Here is a 22,846-nt window from a genome sequence, read left to right as displayed (position 1 = left end):
CAGGAGACATGTGAGGTGGTCTGGTACTCCCAACTCTTTAAGAACTTGCCACAGTTTGCTGTGATCCACGCAATCAAAGGCTTGCGTAGTCAATGAAACAGAAATAGAAGTTTTTCTGATACTCCCGCGCTTTCTCCATAATCCATCGAATGTTGGCAATTTGATCTCTAGTTCCTCTACCTCTCCAAAACCCCTCTTGAACTTCAGGTTGTTCCCAATCTACATACTGCTGAAGTCTAGCTTGTAGGATCTTTAAGGTATCCTCATATCTCAGTTGAAGCCGAGTTGAAACAAAGTTGTCTTACAAGCCTTGCAGAACTGGGGAAGGTCCCGCAAGGCTCTTACTTCTGGGAGTTGGTTCCACCAACAGAAGGCCGCTATAGAAGAAGAAGAATTGCAGATTTATACCCCGTTCTTCTCTCTGAATCAGAGACTCAGAGCTGCTTACAATCTCCTTTATCTTCTCCCCCCACAACAGACACCCTGTGAGGTGGGTGGGGCTAAGATAGCTCTCACAGCAGCTGCCCTTTCAAGGACAGCTCCTACGAGAGCTATGGCTGACCCAAGGCCATTCCAGCAGGTGCAAGCGGAGGAGCGGGGAGTCAAACCCGGTTCTCCCAGATAAGAGTCCATGCACTTCACGACTGTAACAGACTGGCTCTGTAACAGTCTGTAACGACTGTAACAGACTGGCTCTGCTGGAATGGCCTTGGGTCAGCCATAGCTCTGGCAGAGGTTGTCCTTGAAAGGGCAGCTGCTGTGAGAGCCCTCTCCAGCTCCACCCACCTCACAGGGTGTCTGTTGTGGGGGAGGAAGGTAAAGGAGGTTCTGAGCCGCTCTTCGGAGTGGAGGGCGGGATATAAATTCAAGATCTTCTTTCTCTCGTGGTCTTCAGTCTGCAGGATGCTGTGCTTACTTTTTAAAATTATTATTATTTGGAACATAATGCATTCGGAAGGTGTCCCAGATAGAAACTCGAGAACTCGAGATTCACAGTCCTGGCTTAAGTCCAAAACTGAAACAAATGTTTTGGCGATTCAGCAGTATATGCAACAGACGAGGGTCAAAACCAAGGCTTTTTCCCTGTAGAAAAAGCCCAGCAGGAACTCATTTGCATATTAGGCCACACCCCCTGACACCAAGCACTGTGTTCCTGCTCAAAAAAATCCCTGGTAAGTCATATAGACGTGATTTTGGTGCGAACTGTAAACTGTCCTGCAAACCACGGTTTGTGTCCTAGATGTTCTGGACAAAGCACGGTTTGTGTTTATCATAATCCGTTTTCCAAATCGTGGTTTGTATCCTAGATGTTCCAGACAAACCATGGTTTCTGCTAACCATAGTCTGTCATCTAAACCAGGGGTCCCTAACCCCCGGACCGTTGACTGGTACGAGTCCATGGCCTGTTAGCTACTGGGCCGTAAGTTGTATAATTATTTCATTATATATTACAATGTAAGAAGATGATGATGACATTGGATTTATATCCCACCCTCCACTCCAAATGTCAGAGTGGCTCACAATCTCCTTTATCTTCCTCCCCCACAACAGACACCCTGCGAGGTAGGTGGGGCTTTGAGAGCTCTCCCAGAAGCTGCCCTTTCAAGGTCAGCTCTGCGAGAGCTATGGCTAACCCAAGGCCATTCCAGCAGCTGCAAGTGGAGGAGTGAGGAATCAAACCCGGTTCTCCCAGATAAGAGTCCGCACACTTAACCATTACACCAAAGTAATAGAAATAAAGTGCACAATTGTATCATCCAAAAACCATCCGCACCCCTGGTCCGTGGAAAAATTATCTTCTACAAAACTAGTCCCTGATGCTGAAAAAGTTGGGGACCACTGATCTATACCATAGCTTGCGCAATTCACTGCCACAAGAGGTGGTGGCGACTACAAGCATAGTCGGCTTCAAGAGGGAATTGGATAAGCATATGGAGCAGAGGTCCATCAGTGGCTATTAGCCACAGCGTATCGTTGGAACTCTCCGTCTGGGGCAGTGATGCTCTGTATTCTTGGTGCTTGGGAGGGCACTGTGGGAGGCCTTCTAACCCCACTAGTGGACCTTCTGGTGGCACTTGGGTTTTTTGGCCACTGTGTGACACAGAGTGCTGGACTGGATGGGCCGTTGGCCTGATCCAACATGGCTTCTCTTACGTTCCAGACAAACCTCCAAGACCAACAAAGTTTAATTCTGCGTGTAAGCTTTTCTGTGTATGCACACTTCTTCAGATACAGTGAAGCAGATTTCCTCAAGTCTCACATATAGGTAGGGGCGGGGTTAGTCTCCAGGAAGGGCTAGTTAGAGTCAAGACGCATAAGTAACTGAGCGATAAGTACAGCTAAGAGTGGATTAAAGCAGTCGGTAAGACATGTGAATAGCAGCAAATTAGCATACAGATACGGGAGCTAATGGACAGATGTGAGATTTGAGTTGGACAGATGTGAGATTTGAGTCCAGTGGCACCTTTAAGAGCAACCAGGGCTTCTTCAGCCTTTACTCCTACGGAGGGCGCTCTAACCCCTGAATCATCTTGGTTGCCATCCATATGAACATATGAAGCTGCCTCATATTGAATCAGATCCTTGGTCCATCCAAGTCAGTATTGTCTACTCAGACTGGCAGTGGCTCTCCAGGGTCTCAAGCTGAGGTTTTTCACGCCTATTTGCCTGGACCCTATTTAGTTGGAGATGCCGGGGATTGAACCTGGGACCTTCTGCTTCCCAAGCAGATGCTCTACCACTGAGCCACCGTCCTCTGTACTTTTTCCAGCTTTGCAGTGTCCCTTTGCAGATACAGTGACCATTCCCGTGATTAAATAACAATTTTCCTGGGATTACCCCCGGGCAGGGCTTTTTTTTGTAGCAGGAACTCCTTTGCATGTCAGGCCACGCCCCCCTGATGTAGCCAGTCCTCCTGGAGCTTCCAGGGCTCTTCATCCAAGGCCTACTGTCAGCTCCAGGAGAATTGGCTACATCAGGGGTGTGTGGCCTAATATGTAAAGGAGTTCCTGCTATTAAAAAAGCCCTGGTCTATAAACAAATTGCAAACTGCAGTCTCCCATAGCCTCGATTTGCCTCAGGCCCCGAAGCCCGCTCTAGCCATTCCTCCTGTGCCGCTAACACCCCCTTCCTTTCTTGCGTTGCAGATGCCGTGAACCAGCTCCCGCCCAGCACCTTGCTGAGAGGTTTCCTGCACAGCCGCCTGTGCCAGCTGAACGCCCGGCAAGGCTCCTGGGACCCGGAGAGCGACTCCTCCCAGACCACCATCTCCCCGGAGACTTTGTGTTCCAGTCTCTGCAGCTTGGAGGACAGCCTCTTCCTCAAGGAGTTGGGCTCGCCTTCTGAACTGGCCGCCAAGCTGCTGGGCTCCGTGTCCGGCGGGGAGGAGATGCTCCTCTCCAAGTTGCCCCCACAGACAGCCGGAGAATGTGCCTTCCGGAGCCTGGCGCAGCTGGAGTGCCAGGACTCCATGTACTCCATGTCCTTCACCGAGTCCTGCCTCTCGCCGATGGAGGATGAGGGGATGCCCTGCAAGGACTTCCCAGGGGGCTGCAGAATCCACGGGGACAGCTGCCAGGTCCGGAGGAAAGTGTCCGACGTGGCCTCCTCCGGCGTGGTATCGCTCGATGACAATGAGGAGGACGAGGAAGGGCGAGAGGAGGACACCGGGGAACAGTGAACTGTCGCCCCCGCTCCGTCCGTGGCATGCTGCACCTGACATCTCGTCCCACTCCGTGGCACCCTCCCTCGACCCCGCTCCGTGGCCCGTTGGTTCTCTCGAAGGGAAGGTTCTCTCCCAGCCCCCCGCAAGGAGGTGTCGTGGACCCGCGCCGGGCAAGGGAAGACCAGTTCGAAGCTGACCGGTCGCCCGCTTGCCCGACCCTGTCTTTTGCCTTCTTCGCCTTCACTGTGCCATCTGAATTCCAACCATTGGATCCGGAGGGGCCTTTCACGTGGCTTCGTGGATTTTGCCTGCTGCATTCTCTCTCTCTCTCTCTCTTTCTCTCTCGTGGCCTGTTTTGTTTTCTTGCATGAGAATGTCTCGAGGGTGGAAAGAAAAGCCCCGAGCGAAACACTGGACCCCCCCCGGGGCAGCATAGACCGGACTTGCCACTAACCCGGGCCGGTTCGGAGCATGCCGCGCGCCCCGTGGCCCCCCCCCAAGGAGGAGAGGTGCCTCGAGGCTTTCCGGGTGGCATGGCTAAACGCTTGTGAAGCAGAACTGTTCATGTTTCTCTGAAGACGATTTTCAAAATTCTCTTCTCGCCCTGTTATCGCTCCCTCCCCCTACCCCCCCCTCCCCAACTCCTTCGGCTCGCTGCCAAGGGCTGAAGCGGAATGTGGAATGCAATGGATGCTTAACATGTTTATGCCTTTTTTTAAAACAAACAAAAAAAAAACCAAAAAAAAAAAAACACCCATACAAACTGTTGTCTGGGCCCAAGCTGGACTCTTCTTGGCTTTTACGGTGTTGAATTTTATACTGTGACTTCACCAGAAGAAATGGGCGATGCGGGAGTTAGGGGTTGCGTTGGGGTGCTTTGACTCGAAGCATGGGGCACTGCGGGGGGGGGGGGAGTGTCCCCTCCTCCATCCCTCCCCTCTCCCTGCGGAGAAGGCCGGGAGCATGCTAAGGGTCAGCGAGGGGGGTGCCCAGTCCCTCCACCCCAGATCTTTTTTCTATATTTTTGTATGTGCGTCTCTGTGTTGCTGTTGTCAGGGGCGTCGGCGCCCCGTGCTGCGGATGGGTTTCCTAAGGGTCTCTCCCCTTTGCTCCTGCCCTGGCCCATCAGGGCGGGCGATACTGTGATCCTCGGCCCAGTCGGTTCCCAGTAACCCGACCGGTGAGACACTTGGCTAGAAAGGGCTCTCGGTTCTTCTGCGCTGGAGCTGCCAGTTTGGTGTAGTGGTTAAGTGAGCGGACTCTTATCTGGGAGAACCAGGTTCGATTCCCCACTCCTCCACTTGCAGCTGCTGGAATGGCCTTGGGTCAGCCATAGCTCCGGCAGAGGTTGTCCTTGAAGGGGCAGCTGCTGTGAGAGTCCTCTCTAGCCCCACCCACCTCACAGGGTGTCTGTTGTGAGGGAGGAAGGGAAAGAAGATTGTAGGCCACTCTGAGCCTCTGTCCTTGAAAGGGCAGCTGCTGTGAGAGTCCTCTTAGCCCCACTCACCTCACAGGGTGTCTGTTGCGGGGGAGGAAGATAAAGGAGATTGTGAGCCACTCTGAGTTTCTTCAGAGTGGAGGGCAGGATATCTTCTTCTTCTTCTTCTTCTTCTTCTTCTTCTTCTTCTTCTTCTTCTTCTTCTTCTTCTTCTTCTTCTTCTTCTTCTTCTTCTTCTTCTTCAATGGGACAGGCCCCGGGGAGCTGTGCGGTGGCACTGGGGAAATGGTGCAGAGGCGGGGCATCTGCGCAACGTGTAGGGTTGCCAATCCCCAGGCGGGGCCAGGGGATCCCCTGGTTTGGAGGCCCTCCCCCCCACTTCAGGGTCATCAGAAAGCAAGGGGAGAGGAGGGAAATGTCTGCTGGGCACTCCATTATGCTCAATGGAGACTGATTCCCATAGAAAATAATGGAGAATTGATCCGCGGGTGTCTGGGGCTCTTGAGGGGGGGAGCTTTTCTTTGAGGTAGAGGCACCATATTTTCAGCATAGCATCCAGTGCCTCTCCCCAAAATACCCTCCAAGTTTCAAAAGGATTGGACCAGGGAGTCCAATTATGAGAGCCCCAAAAGAAGGCACCCCTATCCTTCATCATTTCCTATGGAAGGAAGGCATTTAAAAGGTGTGCGGTCCCTTTAAATGTGATGGCCAGAACTCCCTTTGGAGTTGAATTATGCTTGCCACACCCATGCTCCTGGCTCCACCCCCAAAGTCTCCAGATATTTCTTGAATTGGACTTGGCAACCCTAGCGACATGAGTGTCTCTGAGTTTTTCTCAGTTGTCAAGACTGCTCCCAAAGGACCCTGGGAATTTTAGAGCATTCTGGGTTAGAGGTCCTTAGCCTTTGCTCCGCCCCCCCACCCCAGCCACCAGAAACAGTTAAGTTTCCTGGAGAGAGAGGAACACCCATGAAACCAGTTGAAGTTTGTGCTGTTGCTAGGACCAGAGAAAGGGACACGCAGACGCATGCCTGCACACCTCATTGGCTTGCATTCCTTCATGCGCACACATTTACATGAACATATCCTCGTGTAGGCTTCCAGGTGGTGGCTGGAGATCTCCCTGGATTGCTAGTCTCCTGGCGATAGAGACCAGTTCCTTTAGAGCAGGGGTGGCCAAACAGTGGCTCGGGAGCCACATGTGGCTCCTTCACACATGCTGTGTGGCTCTTGATGCCTCCACCACCCTGCTGACCAGCTTGGAGAAGGCATTTCTCTCTTTAAATCACTTCGCCAAGCCAAGCCAGCCAGCAGTTAGAGAATGTATTTAAAATTAAAGTTGTTTTCTTTCTACCTCTCCCAAAGCCCTCCCTGCCTTCGCCCCTTCCTCCCTCCCTCCCTTTCTCCCTCTCTTCCTCCCTCCCTCCCTTCGCTCTCAGCCATTGTGGATCTCAAACATCTGCCATTTATTCTGTGTGGCTCTTACATTAAGCAAATTTGGCCACCCCTGGTCTAGAGAAAAGGGCTGCTTTGGAGGGTGGACTCCATGAATCTATACCCTGTTCCCTTCCCTGAATGCTGCCCTTCTTAGGCTCCACCCCCAAAATCTCCAGCATGGGCAACTCTGGTGTGCATGTGCGCGTGTATGAGTATGCGCGCACACACACACACAAGGGTTACCAAACTCCAGGTGGGAGCTGGGGATCTCCCAGAATTATAACCGATCTCCGGATTACGGTGATCAGTTCCCCTGGAGAAAACAGTAGCTCCAGATGATAAACTCTATGGCATACCATAGAGTCTAGGAAAACTGAAGCCCGTCCCCAAATCTCCAGGAATTGCCGAGCGCTGATTTTTTCCACCCTGCAACTCCATCACGTGACATCATTTCCTTTTGGCAGGACCGTTCCAGGCAGGAAACTTGTCTTGCCCTCAGTCCCTCTGTCTGGCAAATGAGTCCCCCCCCCCACACACACCCCCATGCATAGCAAGAGAACACACACTCTGTGCCAGAGATGGGCACTGCAGCCTTCCACCCCAGACCCCTGCGTGTCGCATGTTTGCACCAAAAGCTACAAAGATGTCACCCGTGCATGGGTGCTGAAGCAGGCTCGTGCGCATGAAGGCAGGCCTGTACTGCAGGCAGATTTATATCCAATATAAATGGAGAGCCAGTTTGGTGTAGTGGTGAAGTGTGCGGACTCTTATCTGGGAGAACCGGGTTTGATTCCCCTCTCCTCCACTTGCACCTGCTAGCATGGCCTTGGGTCAGCCATAGCTCTCGCAGAGTTGTCCTTGAAAGGGCAGCTGCTGTGAGAGCCCTCTCCAGCCCCACTCACCTCACAGGGTGTTTGTTGTGGGGGAGGAAGGTAAAGGAGATTGTGAGCCACTCTGAGACTCTTCGGAGTGGAGGGCGGGATATAAATCCAATATCTTTATCTACCTCACAGGGTGTCTGTTGTGGGGGAGGGAGGTAAAGGAGATTGTGAGCCGCTCTGAGACTCTTTGGAGTGGAGGGCGGGATATAAATCCAATATCTTCTTCTTCTACTCCTCTGGCAGCAAATTCCACAAGAACATCAGAAGAGCCCTGCTGGATCAGACCAGTGGTCCCTCCTGTGTCACCCAGTGGCCAACCAGTTCCTCTGGAGGGCTGTAACAACAGAGCAGAGAGGCCGAGGCCTTCTCCTGGTGTTGCCTCCTGGCACTGGGATTCAGATAATTAGTGCCTTTGAATATGGAGGTCCTCCTCAGTCACCATGGCTAGCAGCCACTGATAGACTTATCCTCTGGAGAGCCAGTTTGGTGTAGTGGCTAAGTGTGTGGACTCTTATCTGGGAGAACTGGGTTTAATTCCCCACTCCTCCACTTGCACCTGCTGGAATGGCCTTGGGTCAGCCATAGCTCTGGCAGAGGTTGTCCTTGAAAGGGCAGCTGCTGTGAGAGCCCTCTCAGCCCCACCCACCTCACAGGGTGTCTGTTGTGGGGGAGGAAGGTAAAGGAGATTGTGAGCTGCTCTGAGATTCGGCGTGGAGGGCAGAATATGATATTGGATTTGATGATATTGGATTTATATCCCGCCCTATATTCTGAATCTCAGAGTCTCAGAGCAGTCATAATCTCCTTTTACCTTCCCCCCCAACACCCACAACAGACACCCTGTGAGGTAGGTGGGGCTGAGGGAGCTCTTACAGCAGCTGCCCTTTCAAGGACAACTCCTGCGAGAGCTATGGCTGACCCAAGGCCATTCCAGCAGCTGCAAGTGGAGGAGTGGGGAATCAAACCCGGTTCTCTCAGCTAAGAGTCCGCGCACTTCACCGCTACACCAAACTGACCCAAGGCCATGCTAGCAGGTGCAAGTGGAGGAGTGGGGAATCAAACCCGGTTCTCCCAGCTAAGAGTCCGCACACTTTACCACTACACCAAACTGGCTCTCCATTTATATTGGATATAAATCTAATTTCTTCTTCTCCATGATGGAATCCATCCATCCATCCATCCATCCATCCATCCAGGGTGTCAGCTTTCGTATGCACTCACACTTCTTCAGACGCACTTCTTTTAATACCCAGAATAAAACTTGGTTGCTCCTAACGGTGCCCCAAGACTCACTTTCTCCTGCTGCTTCCGACCAACATGGCAACCCGCCTGGATAAGGACCGGGGGTGGAATTCTAGCAGGAGCTCCTTTGCATATCAGGCCACACCTCCCATGACGTAGCCAATCCTCCAAGAGCTTACAAGGCTCTTTTTTGTACGCTCTTGGTGGATTGGCTACATCAGGGGTGTGTGGCCTAATATGCAAAGGAGCTCCTGCTAGAACTCCACCCCTGATAAGGACAAATAATCTCTGAACAGCAAAGGTACAACGGTGACCCAACTTGGAGGCTGTACAGGGAAATGGGGAGTTTAAATCCTTCTACCCAGCTGGGTTCATTTCACTGGTCAAAGACATGCCCCACATCTCCAGTGCTGTTCTTAGCTCTTTAAAGGAAAAGGAGGCAGGTGGTATCTTGGAAATCGAAGTTTCTAGCCCTCATGGGTTCAAGGAAAACCAATGTGGTTGTGGTTACGTTTGTGGAAACACGGGGCTTCCAGGAAGGAACATGGTCATCCAGGATTTCTGTGCTGTCCACCTGCCTTGTATCCCTGGCTCCTAGGGTTGCCAACCAACAGGTGGTGGCTGGAGATCTCCAGGTGCCAGAGATCAGTTCTCCTGGGGGAAACGGAGGTGGACTCTGCAGCAGGATACCCCACTGAAGTCTCTCCCCTCCCCAAAGTTCTCTCTTCCACAGACACCCCCCCCCAAAAAAAAAAATCTCCAGGAATTTCCCAAGCCAGAGCTAGCAAGCTTATGGGTGGCCCTGCTATCAAAGGGACCATGCAGATAATCTTATGGGGAAAGTATTAGATCAAGAACAGGGCATGTGGTGGACTTTGGACGAGCGAGTTGTTCAGAGGAGTAAAAAATATTTGGCGTTAAAGGCTGGTGGGGGTAGGTTCCCTGTTCTGTGGAACAGATAGGGCACGTTTTCCGAACCATCACACACTCCTTTACTGACTGGAGAGCTGGTTTGGTGCAGTGGTTAAATGCACGGACCCTTATCTGGGAGAACCGGGTTTGATTCCCCACTCCTCCGCTTGCAGCTGCTGGAATGGCCTTGGGTCAGCCGTAGCTCTCTCAGGAGTTGTCCTTGAAAGGGCAGCTTCTGAGAGAGCTCTCTCCAGCCCCGCCCACCTCACAGGGTGTCTGTTGTCAGGGGAGGAAGGGAAAGGAAAGTGTGAGCCACTCAGATTCAGAGAATAGGGCGGGATATAAATCCAATATCGTCTTCTTCTTCTTCTTCCTTGGGAGAGCAGGTTTGCACCCGGAGGGGATCTGATCCTTTCAGGTTTACGTAGCTGCCCGGAGACCTTTGTGGGCAGTCGAACAGAATGCCAGCGAGGGAGGCAAGCAGGGGGGTTTTTTTGAGCAGGAACGCAGTTCCGGCTGGCTTGGCTTCAGAGGGTGTGACCTAATGTGCAAATGAGTCCCGCTGGGCTTTTTCCTACAAAAAAGCTCTCTGTGAAACAACGGTGATGCCAGGGGGTGTGTGGCCTAACATGCAAATGAGTTCCTGTTGGGGGTTTTCGACCCCAAAAGCCCTGGGTGCAAGGAAGGAGATCGCTATGGGCCAGAGAGGAAGAGGAACATGGTGGGGGAACCGTCTCCGGGCTCCATTCCAGGTTGTCTCTCATGATTAGAGGCCCGTGAGAGATTCCCCAAGGTTGCCAACCTCCAGGTAGGGCCTGGAGACGTCCTCAAATGACAACTGCAGAGATCAGCTCCCCCCCGGGAGAAAACGAATGCTTCGGAGCGGGGATTCGACGGTGTTATACCCTGCCGTCCCCAGGCTCTGCCCCCCCCCCCAAATCACCAGGATTTCCTATCCTGGAGTTGGCAACCCTATTAATCTCCTCTCCCCCATCCCACCTTGCAATTTTGGGCACAATCCTGTGGACAACCCCCCCCCCATTCTAGGGGCAGCCCCCACCTTGACACTTGCCCTCAACGCCTGCGCAGAGTTGTGTTCCAACGCCTATGCATTCTTCCCCACCCCACCCCACCCCACCCCACCCCATGCCCTCTAGCCTTTGCACTCCCCAATGTACAATATTGTACCTGTCTGTCCCCCTTCCTGCCCCCCTCCCGGTGTATGCCCTCTGGCTGGTACGAGTGTCTATTTTGTTCTGTTTGTATCTGTAATTCATTAAAAGGGTGGTTTTGCCCAACTGGTCTCTCGCTGTCTCTGTCTCTGTGGAATACCCCCCTCCTCCTCCTCCCTGCTTTGCTCACACCGCCCGTCTTCCTTCTGGTGATTGTGACATCATCCCCTACCTCTTGGGTTGCCAACCTCCAGGTGGAGCCTGGGGAACTCCTGGAATTACAACTTCCCTCCGGACAGGGCTGCCAGCCCAGGTGGTCTTTGTAATGTCATCGGTAAGGGAGACAGTGAAACAAGCGTGATATTCTAGCCAAAGCTAAATGCTGTATGTAAAGTTCTTAGCAAGCAATTATTGTCTTTTTATATAGAGCAGGGGTGGCCAAACTGTGGCTTTTTCACAAATATTATGTGGCTCTTGAAGTCCCTGCTGCCCCATTGGCCAGCTTGGAGAAGGCATTTCTCTCTTAAAATTACTTCTCCAAGCCAAGCCAGCCAGCAGCTTAGAGAAAGCATTTAAAGTTCCTTCCTCCCTCCCTCCCTTTCTTCCTTCCTCCCTCCCTCCCTCACCTCCCTCCCTCCCTTCCTTCCTCACCTCCCTCCCTCACCTCCCCTCCCTCCCTCCCTCCCTCCCTCCTTCCTTCCTCCCTCCCTCCCTCACCTCCCTCACCTCCCTCCCTCCCTCCCTTCCTCCCTTCCTTCCTCCCTCCCTCCCTCACCTCCCTCCCTCCCTCACCTCCCTCCCTTCCTTCCTCCCTCCCTCCCTCCCTCCCTCCCTCCCTCACCTCCCTCCCTCCCTCCCATCCTTCCTTCCTTCTCCTTCCTTCCTTCCTTCCTTCCTTCCTTCCTTCCTTCCTTCCTCCTTCCTTCTTCCTTCCTTCCTTCCTTCCTTCCTTCCTTCCTTCCTTCCGCTCTCCCGCCCTCCCTCGCTTCCAACATCTGATGTTCATGTCTTGGGGCTCTCAGACATCTGCCATTCATTCTGTGTGGCTCTTACCTCAGGCAAGCTTGGCCACCCCGGCCCAGGCAGTGGCTGATGTGAAAGAGCTCTCTCTTCCTGAGACCCTGCAGAGCCAGCAGCAGCCTGATAGACCAGTGGTCTGATTGAGGATGCAGCAGCTTTTATGTGTTCATACAGTGTTCATATATCAAAGGCAAACAGGCATTCCCTGGTTTAACAGCACTGACAAACCTTTAGACCAGGGGTGTCGAACTCATTTGTTATGAGGGCCGGATCTAACACAAATGAGACCTTGTTGGGCGGGGCCATGTCAGGTTAGGCCACGCCATGTTGGGCTGGGCCATGCCGGGTCGGGCCTGTGTGTACCTATTTAAGATTAGGTAGCAGAGGTATAAACTTTATGAAGGATACAGACAAACATAATTAATTTTTAAAAAAAAAAAAAAACTTAAAACATGCTTAAAACGTTCGCACTTGTTGGTCTTAAAGGTGCTTTCTTTGTATTTTTCCAGGGAACTGGGCAAAGGAAGCTCTGGCTCTTTCCTTCCTTCCCCAGGGGATGGGGAGGGAGGAACCTCAGGCAATAGAAGGGAGAGAGGCTTGACTCAGTAGCTCTGCTGTGCGCTTGAGAGAGCCTGAAAAAACCTTGCAAAGCAAGCTGTTATGCAATAGGAAGCAAGAGACAGGGAGAAGGAAGCAGATGACAGCCAGTTGCTCAGGGACCTGATAGGAGCTTTCCGGAAGCCTGATTTGGCCCCTGGCCTCGCTCACCTGGGGCTCTCTTTGGCCGCCCCCCTGCAGTCAAAAGGCCAGCGAGCACCCGCCACCCAAAATCACATTCGAAGTGGAGAAAGGGTGGTGCAGGCTTCTCCAGGGGTGAATGATGGCTGCAGGGGGGCGGGTGTGGCAAAGCCCCTGGTGGCTGGCTGGCTGCCCTCTCTCCTAATCCAGGGATTGTTATGCAGCTGCACCTCCTATTCAATGGACAAGGAAGATGAAGAAGAAGAAGATATTGGATTTATATCCCGCCCTCCACTCCGAAGAGTCTCAGAGCGGCTCACAATCTCCTTTACCTTCCTCCCCCACAACAAACACCCTGTGAGGTGGGTGGGGCTGGAGAGGGCTCTCACAGCAGCTGCCCTTTCAAGGACAACCTCTGTGATAACTATGGCTGACCCAAAGCCATGCTAGCAGCTGCAAGTGGAGGAGTGGGGAATCAAACCCGGTTCTCCCAGATAAGAGTCTGCACACTTAACCACTACACCAAACTGGTAGGTGGGGAGGATGACGGGGAACCCTCAGAAAGGTTCAGGAGCTGTGCTCCTGTGAGCTCCTGCTGAATCCGAGGCCTGGATATATCATAAGTAGGCTGGAAAGTGAGTGGGCCGCCTACATGAAGTGTTCTGTCATGTACATGTCTGTATGAGTTTGGAAAGGTGTGAAGAACTATGAGGGTTTTCCCATTAGTTTTGCTGCCAGTTCAACCCAGCATGCACACAAAGATGTTCCTGTGGCTGCAGGAGTTGTTTTGTAGAAAAATAGGTGGTGGAGCTCATTAGCATACAGTATGTCACCCACCCCCAGCCAAAAGCAACCCGATGCAAGAAAGGAGAGCCCTGGGCGACTGAGGCCTGGTTGGGCTGGCTGGATCTCTAGCCAGATCAAGCAGGTCTCGCTCGCCTGAGGCTCTCGTTGGCCACCACCCCACATACGCAGTCAAAAGGCCAGCAAGCCACCCTCTGCCCAAAATCACACAAGAAGTGGAGAAAGAGTGGCGTGGTCTTCTCTAGAGGTGAATGAGGGCTGCTGGGGGCGTGGCAAAGCTCCTGGCGGCTGGCTGGCTGCCCGCTCTCCTAATCCAGGGATTGTTATGCAGCTGCACCTACTAGTCAATGGACAAGGTAAATGGGGAGGGGGGGCATCAGAAAGGTCCAGGAGCTGTGCTCCTGTGAGCGCCTGCTGAATTCAAGACCTGTGTGGCTGCATCATCGCTATTGTTTTGAAGAGAGAAGACTGTGCGTGCACGGATGGCATAGACACATCGAATCATAGAATCCTAGCGTTGGAAGGGACCTCGAGGGTCATCTAGTCCAACCCCCTGCACAACGCAGGAAACTCACAAACAGCTCCCCCTAAACTCACAGGATCTTCATTGCTGTCAGATGGCCCTCTAGCCTCTGTTTCAAAACCTCCAAGGAAGAAGAAGAAGAATTGCAGATTTATACCCCGCCCTTCTCTCTGAATCAGAGACTCAGAGCGGCTTACAATCTCCTTTATCTTCTCCCCCCACAACAGACACCCTGTGAGGTGGGTGGGGCTGAGAGGGCTCACACAGCAGCTGCCCTTTCAAGGACAACCTCTGCCAGAGCTATGGCTAACCCAAGGCCATTCCAGCAGGTGCAAGTGGAGGAGTGGGGAATCAAACCCGGTTCTCCCAGATAAGAGTCCACACACTTAACCACTACACCAAACTTGCGTAGCCCACCACCTCCCGAGGGAGTCTGTTCCACTAAGGAACCGCTCTAACGGTCAGGAAGTTCTTCCTAATGTTGAGATGGAGACTCTTGATTTAATTTCAACCCTTGGTTCTGATCCTACCTTCTGGGACCACAGAAAAGAATTCCACCCCCATCCTCTAGATGGCAGCCCTTCAAGGACATGAAGATGGTGATCATATCACCTCTCAGCCGCCTCCTCTCCAGGCTAAACCACACATCAGTGGGGCATTGGGTTTTGGGGTAGGGGGGTGGGGAGGGATAGTATGCCATGCTTGTGCTGCTCAAGTGGAGGGAAAGCAGAGATGGGGAAAGGAATGGCGATCTGAGGTGCCTCCGCTCGGCCTATAGAAGGTCCCCGGTTCAAGTCACTACATCTCCAGCTGGACGGCTCAGAGAGTAGGTGATGTGGAAGACCCTGGAGAGCAGCTGCCAGTCTGAGTAGACAAGACTGGCCTTTGACGGATCAAGGGCTTGAAACGGTACGATGCAGCTTCGCACGCCTTATTGCTCCAGGATCCACACACCACAATACTCCTGAGCAGGGCTTTTTTGATAGGGAAAAGCCCAGCAGGAACTCATTTGCATATTAAGCCACACCCCCTGGCGTCACCATCGTCCCGCGTGGGGCTTTTTGTCGAAAAAGCCTAGCAGGGATTCATTTACATATCAGGCCACACCCCCTGACACCAAGCCAGCCAGAACGGCGTTCCTGCTCAAAAAAAGCCCTGCTCCCCAAGGTTGTTCATTCACACTCACAAAGCCAGTGTGATAGAGTTATTAGAAATCTGGCCCCTTTCGCCTCCGACTTCTCCTGTAGTGGTTAATGCCTCCTCCTTTTCTTCCAGAGGTCCCTCCGTACCCCAATACCCACCCACCCACCCACCCCCGTTTTCACCTCCAAAATCTCCTGGAATTTCCCAATCTGGAATTTAGGATGGACAAGAGGAAATATACTTTACAGAGAGTTACTAAAATAGGGAATTCACTGCCAGAGGCCACAGGAATAAACAGCTTTCAAAGGGGATGAGATTCATGGAGGAGACGTCTATCAGTGGCTCCTAGGCATGGTGACTGAGGGGAACCTCCACATTCAGTGGCACTCATCAACTGAACCCCAGAGCCCGGAGGCAAGATCAGGGGAAGGCCTCGACCTCTCTGCCCTGTTGGCCCTCCAGAGGAACTGGTTGGCCACTGTGTGAGTAAGACAGGAGGTTGAACTAGAGAGACCGCAGGTCTGAACCAGCAGGACTCTTCTGCTGTTTTCATGAAGGCTTTGGTCTATATGCCCTGTTGCTGGACCTCCAGAGGAACTCGTTGGCCACTGTATGAGACCAGGATGCTGGTCTAGACAGAGCACTGGTCTGATCCAGCAGGGATCTTTTGATGTTCTTATGAAGGTCTCAGTCTCTATGCCCTGTTATTGGCCCTCCAGAGGAACCGGTTGGCCACTGTATGAAACAGGATGCTGGACTGGATGGACCACTGGTTTGATCCAGCAGGGCTCTTTTGATGTTCTTATGAAAGTCTCGGCCTCACTGCCCTGTTGTTGGTTGTCCAGAGGAACTGGCTGGCCACTGTGTGAGACAGGATGCTGAGCTAAATGGACCAATGGTCTGATCCAGCAGGGCTCCTCTGATGTTCTTATGAAAATCTCGGCCTCACTGCCCTGTTGTTGGCTGTCCAGAGGAACTGGCTGGCCACTGTGTGAGACAGGATGCTGAGCTAGATGGGCCACTGGTTTGATCTAGCAGGACTCTTCTGATGTTCTTAGGCCTCAGTCTCTGTGCCTTGTTGTTGGCCCTCCAGAGGAACTGAGTGGCCACTGTGGGGGACAGGATGCTGGACTGGATGGACCACTGGTCTGATCCAGCAGGGCTCTTCTGATGTTCTTATGAGTTGGCACAGCCCTCCCTTCCAAGCCTTGGTAGCTGCGAAACGTTATCGGCAAGCAGTGCAGTGCAGTTCCCAGGTGACCAAAGAGCACAGTTGCGGGGGGTGGGGTGGGCTGGTGCAGCCTGCCCTTCTCCTACCCCCCCCAGCCGCTGCTATCAGGGAATGCACGCTCTTATCTGGCATTCCAGACACCAGGAGGGCACAGCGACAGGGCTAATTATGGGCATCTCTTGAGGCCTTGCCTCGTCCTCCCCCCTCGACTCATCACAGAGGCATCTGGGCAGGCTCTCCCCCTGACCTGTTGCCGTCCAGATCAGTCACCATCCCTGAAGACCATGTCTTCTGTTAGCTCTTCGTCCAGCTTTCGCTCCGAGCACATCAGCACCTACAGTCCAGCTGAGACCCGTTTTGAACCCCTACTGGATCCTCCCCATGGAATCTTCGGCTCAGGGCGACCCCGGGAGTCCTATGGCTACTCAGGTAAGATTCCAAGGCAGTAAGGCCTGATTAGTGTAGCGGTTAAGTGCGCGGACTCTTATCTGGGAGAGCCGGGTTTGATTCCCCCCTCCTCCACTCGCAGCTGCTGGAATGGCCTTGGGTCAGCCATAGCTCTTGCAGGAGTTGTCCTTGAAAGGGCAGCTGCTGTGAGAGCCCTCTCCAGCCCCACCCACCTCACAGGGTGTCTGTTGTGGAGGGAGAAAATGTAGGAGATTGTAAGCCGCTCTGAGTCTCTGATTCAGAGTGAAAGGCGGGGTATAGATCTGCTGTCTTCTTCTAGTGGACCTCCTGATGGCACCTGGTCTTTTTAGCCACCGTTGGACTGGATGGGCCACTGGCCTGATCCAACATGGCTTCTCTTATGGTCTTACGTCATCTGAAGATCAAGTGTAATAATAACAATAATAATATTTTATTTATATCCCTCCCTCCCTGCTGCAGCAGGCTCAGGGTGGCCCACAGCATATATTAAATACATAATTACAATATAAAGCATTATCAATACACTATAATTCACTAATTACCTTAAAACCAATGTAATTAAAACCATCAAAGTTAAAAACTAACATTTATAGGTGCTATGTTCTAGATGTTCTCCTCTTGTAATTTATGATGGCCTTATGCAGTAGACTAAAATCCACCTTAAGAGAAGGCCAGTTGGAAAAGGGTAGTCTTGCAGGCCCTACGGAATTGAGCAAGATTCAGCAGGGATCTTAGTGGAATAGTGGAAGATTGCACAGTGGAATAGTGAAAGATGTCCAGGTACCACCTGGAGGTTGGCAACTTTATTGCCATGGCTGGGGCAGAAAACATGACAGCAGGCCTGATGATGGGAGGAGGCGGGCTAGAGGATGGAGATGCATTCTCTGAAGGCCCAGCACGATGTTGAGTGATCCATCGGCCTCTTCCAGTTCTGCAGCAGACACACTCAGGTGAGCAGCTGCGTTGGTCCAAAGCAGCAGAACAAAGTTGGAAGTCCAGTGGCACCTTTAAGACCCACATAGCTTCATTCGCAGGGCTTCCTTTGTAGCAGGAACTCCTTTGCACATTAGGCCAAGCACCCTTGAGGAAGCCAATCCTTCAAGAGCTTACAGGGCTTTTAGTGCAAGGCCTCCTGTAAGCTCCAGGAGGTTGGCTACAGCAGTGGGGTGTGGCCTAATATGCAAAGGAGTCCCTGCCACAAAAAAAAGCCCTGATTCTGGGTGTAAGTTTCTGCGAACATATCTGAGGAAGTGTGCAAGGGGAACGCTTGGGGCTCTTTAGCTTCGAGAAAGGTTGCCTGCGGGGTGACATGATAGAGGTTTACAAGATTATGCATGGGATGGAGAAGGTAGAGAAAGAAATGCTTTTCTCCCTTTCTCACAATACAAGAACTCGTGGGCATTTGATGAAATTGCTGAGAAGTCGGGTTAGAACGGATAAAAGGAAGTACTTCTTCACCCAAAGGGTGATTAACATGTGGAATTCACTGCCACAGGAGGTGGTGGCGGCTACAAGCATAGACAGCTTCAAGAGGGGATTGGATAAAAATATGGAGCAGAGGCCACTGTGTGACACAGAGTGTTGGACTGGATGGGCCATTGGCGTGATCCAACATGGCTTCTCTTATGTTCTTATGTGATACAGAGTGTTGGACTGGATGGGCCACTGGCCTGATCCAACATGGCTTCTCTTATGTTCTTCTGTGACACAGAGTATTGGACTGGATGGGCCATTGGCCTGATCCAACATGGCTTCTCTTATGTTCTTAAGGGATCTGAAGGGGGTGGAAGGGTTCTGAAGAAGGGTGCATGCCCATAAAAGCTTCTACCTGGAATAAAACTTTGTTGGTCTTCAGGGTGCCGCCGGACTTGAACTTGGTTCTGCAGCAGACACAGATGGGGTTTCCAATCCCCAGGTGGGGCCTGGAGGAAAATGGCAGCTTTGGAGGGTGGCTTCTGTGGCTATGGCTGCCAACCTCCAGGTGGCACCTGGAGCTCTCCCGCTATTGCCATTGATCTCCAGACAATCTTCAGTTGAACGTATGAAGCTGCCTTATACTGAGTCAGACCTTTGGTCCATCAAAGTCAGTATTGCCTACTCAGACTGGCAGCGGCTCTCCAGGTTCTCAAGCGGAGGTTTCTCAATCCTACTTGCCGGGACCCTTTTTCATTGGAGATGCCAGGGATTGAACCTGGGACCTTCTGCTTACCAAGAAGATGCTCTACCACTGAGCCACCGTCCCTCCCCAGTTCTCCTGGAGAACAGGGCTGCTTTGGACTCTGTGGTATTATACCCTGCTGAGGCCCCTCCCCTCCCTAAACCCCGCCCTCCCCAGGCTCCACCCCCAAATCTCCAGTTATCTTCTGCTCAAGAGGTCAACTGGTTTGTTGGGGGGGTGGAATGAGAGGGAACATCGTTGGCAACCCCCCCGTTTCCCAGTGTCCTCTTTCCCTGTCCGCCTCTCCCCTGTGCAGGCTCCTCTTCCTCCGTCCACCCTTCAGCTCTGGGGAGCAGCAACGTGGTGGCCAGCGGGGACAAATACCAGGTCCTGGCCGATGTCAGCCAGTTCGAGCCCCACGAGATCGTGGTGACCACCTACAACTACTGCATCGTCATCCAGGCGGAGAAGGTGAGAGGGCCCAGGCAGACGTGGGTGGGTTTTTTATTCAGAGAAAAAGAAGAATTGCAGATTTATACCCCGCCCTTCTCCCTGAATCAGAGCCTCAGAGCGGCTCACAATCTCCTATATCTTCCCCCCCGCAACAGACACCCTGCGAGGTAGGAGGGGCTGAGAGATCTCTCACAGCTGCTCCTTTTCAAGGACAACTCCTGCCAGAGCTATGGCTGACCCAAGGCCATTCCAGCAGCTGCAAGTGGAGGAGTGGGGAATCAAACCCGGTTCTCCCAGATAAGAGTCCGTGCACTTAACCACTACACCAAACTGGCTCTCTGCCCTCCCCGCCCCCCGCCTTCAGCCATCTGGCAATGGAGCTACCATTTTAGCACTGTGTTTCCCCGGTTCTCATTCACTGCCTCGTGATAAAGGCTGAAACGCCCTCACATGGATCTCCTCAGCTCTTGGAAGCTGAGCAGGGTCAACCCTGGTGAGTATGTGAATGGGAGGCCACGGAAATCCAGGGTTGCCATGGAGAGGGCCTGGATAGTCCAATCCCATCAGCTCTTGGAGCTAAGCAGGGTCAGGCAGGGGTCATTTCATAGAAAAAGAGGTGCTGGAGCTCCTTAGCACAACTCACATGCATATACCACACATCCCTGACATCACCGGAAGGTGGGCTAAATCATAGTCAGTTGAGCGGTGAGAGCCAGTTTGGAGTAGTGGTTAAGTGTGCGGACTCTTATCTGGGAGAACCGGGTTTGATTCCCCACTCCTCCACTTGCATCTGTTGGAATGGCCTTGGGTCAGCCATAGCTCTGGCAGAGGTTGTCCTTGAAAGGGCAGCTGCTGGGGGAGCCCTCCCAACCCCACCCACCTCACAGGATGTCACAGGAGGAGGACAAAGGAGATTGTGAGCCGCTCTGAGACTCTGCGGTCTATATCAGCTCAGCATCTACCTTAAAATGTTTCTTGAATTAGAATGGTCATAATCAAACCTTACTCTACTCATACTTTAAAAAGTTACGTTCTCCTATGTGGCCACAGCGGTACGATGAAGATTTCCATCTATCTGCTTTATATGTTTTGGTTATTTCCCCATTTTTTGTGTGTGGGGGGGGAGAATATTAGAAAGTTTGCCGAATCTTAGAGTTCAGCAAAACTCTCATAGGAGGTTTGAACAGTAGAGCCCAGAAGCAAGTATTTGTTGGGGGTGGGGGAGTAAGAAAGAAAGAGCACAAGTGCAAGTGGAGGAGTGGGGAATCAAACCCGGTTCTCCCAGATAAGAGTCTGGACACTTTAACCACTACACCAGACTCGCTCTTTTGGCTGGAATTCCCGCCTCACCTCCCCAGCATCACAACTGTGCAAGAACTTCACATTAGAACTTTCAGTCCGGTTGATTTAAGGATGGTGAAAAGAATACATGCGTTTGCTTGCCCTGCAGGTGGCGGAAGATGGCACCGTCTTGAACACCTTCACGCACAAGTGCCAGCTCCCAGCAGACATGGATCCCCTGTCCATCAGCTGCGCTCTGAACAACTCAGGCATGTTGGTCATCACCGCCAAGCGGCGACTCCTGACGCCACCCCCTCTCTACCGCAGCGAAGTCAAGCTCTAAGCTGCCTCCCCTTCTCCCACACAGCAAAGCCCCTTTATCCTCACGCCCCCTAACTTGGAGTAGAGACAGATGACCCAGCAGCTGTTTCTCACGCTGTTGGGTGGAGCTCATTAACAGCACAGTTTGTCATGCTCAACTGAGGCGCACTGGAACTTAGAACTTAAGAAGAGCCCTGCTGGATCAGACCAATGGTCCATCTAGTCCAGCATCCTGTCTCACACAGGGGCCAACCAGTTCCTCTGGAGGGCCAACCACAGGGCATAGAGGCTGAGGCCTTCATAAGAACACCAGAAGAGCCCTGCTGGATCAGACCAGTGGTCCATCTAGCCCAGCAACCAGTCTCACACAGTGGCCAACCAGTTCCTCTGGAGGGCGAACAACAGGGCATAGAGGCTGAGGCCTTCATAAGAACACCAGAAGAGCCCTGCTGGATCAGACCAGAAGTCCATCTAGCCCAGCATCCAGTCTCACACAGTGGCCAACCAGTTCCTCTGGAGGGCCAACAACAGGGCATAGAGGCTGAGGCCTTCATAAGAACACCAGAAGAGCCCTGCTGGATCAGACCAGTGGTCCATCTAGCCCAGCAACCAGTCTCACACAGTGGCCAACCAGTTCCTCTGGAGGGCCAACAACAGGGCATAGAGGCTGAGGCCTTCATAAGAACACCAGAAGAGCCCTGCTGGATCAGACCAGTGGTCCCTCTAGTCCGCCCTTCTGTCTCACACAGTGGCCAACCAGTTCCTCTGGAGGGCCAACAACAGGGCATAGAGGCTGAGGCCTTCATAAGAACACCAGAAGAGCCCTGCTGGATCAGACCAGTGGTCCATCTAGTCCAGCATCTGTCTCACACAGTGGCCAACCTTTCTATACTGAAAAGTCCCAGATTCTCTAGCCATTCTTCATAGGGAAGGTGCTCTAATCATCTTGGTTAGCCCGCCTCTGTACTTTTTCCAGCTCTGCAACGTCCTTTAGGATACAAGGGACCACAACGGTACGCAGCATTTCAAATGAGTCTGCAACAGAGATGTATAATACAGGAGCATTATAATATTGACCGTTTTACTTACAATAATGGTGTTGCTGAGATAGAAACGGTTGTATTAAATGGACTTGGGTCCGGTTCCAGGTGGCTTGTCAGTTCATGTGAGGCGTATCTTTCAGCTTCTGGGCCTGTGACCTGGTAGGCAACATCCTGGCTCAGTTGGTGATGCTCATCCCTCCCATGGTGGTGGTGGCCGGCAGTGAGCTGAGCCCCCTGAGTGGATCGGCACCATCTTCTTCACACTGTCCTGAGCGGCTTCTTGGGTAGCCTATTGATTTAGCTAAATAATTTGACTGCAGCTTTTCTCTTCAATGGGAACCCGAAGCAGTTTACATCATTCTCTCCTCCTCCTAAGTTTTCCCTTTATTAGATTTTTTAAAAAGTGCTTTTCCCAGGGCTTGCAAACAGACAAGCAGCAAAGTGTAGTGGCAGTGTTTCGTTCTCATGGCCGCTTCTTTCATGCCCAGGGAAATTCTGATCACCATTTTGTGGTCAGGCAGCAAATTTTTCTCCAGGCTTCTTCGGCCAGGGATCCTGGAGGGATTATTTTGCCATCTTTTGGACATCTGTTCCATGTCACTGGGGGGGTGTGTGGCGGGGGGGGGGGGGCGGTCAGGATTTTACGAATTTCCTGCATTGTGCAGGGGGTTGGACTAGATGACCCTGGAGGTCCCTTCCAACTCTATGATTCTAGCATTTAGTGTCAGACCTGGGCCAGAATCAGTACTCTGCTGTGGTGTTTGTTGGGGGACTAGAAGAAGAAGATATTGGATTTCTATCCTGCCTTCCACTCTGAATCTCAGAGTGGCTCACAATCTCCTTATCTTCCTCCCCCACAACAGACACCCTGTGAGATGGGTGAGGCTGAGAGAGCTCCCTTTCAAGGACAACTCCTGAGAGAGCTATGGCTGACCCAAGGCCATTCCAGCAGCTGC

The 22,846-nt window shown here is 52.4% G+C and overlaps 2 protein-coding genes across 5 annotated transcripts in view; both read left to right on the top strand.

The window, feature by feature from the left end:
* Window positions 1–4,553, top strand: part of FAM131A (family with sequence similarity 131 member A) — a 125,246-nt gene extending 120,693 nt beyond the window's left edge. For 2 of the 4 annotated variants that reach the window (XM_060240917.1, XM_060240919.1), the window contains exon 5: window positions 3,147–4,553. In XM_060240917.1, coding sequence (XP_060096900.1) covers window positions 3,147–3,679 — 533 coding nt within the window. In that variant the 3' untranslated portion in view covers window positions 3,680–4,553. The remainder of the gene's footprint in view (window positions 1–3,146) is intronic. The other 2 variants (XM_060240918.1, XM_060240916.1) reach the window with 1 other exon arrangement.
* An 11,936-nt stretch (window positions 4,554–16,489) lies between these two features.
* Window positions 16,490–21,645, top strand: LOC132574359 (heat shock protein beta-7-like). The gene is made up of 3 exons (XM_060242721.1): window positions 16,490–16,634; window positions 19,109–19,263; window positions 20,696–21,645. Exons 1-3 carry the CDS (start codon window positions 16,490–16,492, stop codon window positions 20,867–20,869), a joined length of 474 nt encoding a protein of 157 aa, XP_060098704.1. The 3' UTR covers window positions 20,870–21,645.
* The last annotated feature ends 1,201 nt before the right edge of the window (window positions 21,646–22,846 follow it).

The sequence above is a fragment of the Heteronotia binoei genome, chromosome 6 (assembly GCF_032191835.1).
Source record: "Heteronotia binoei isolate CCM8104 ecotype False Entrance Well chromosome 6, APGP_CSIRO_Hbin_v1, whole genome shotgun sequence".
NCBI lineage: Eukaryota > Metazoa > Chordata > Lepidosauria > Squamata > Gekkonidae > Heteronotia > Heteronotia binoei.
The sequence above is the reverse complement of the archived record's forward strand: the minus strand, read 5'-3'. Positions and strand labels throughout refer to the sequence as shown.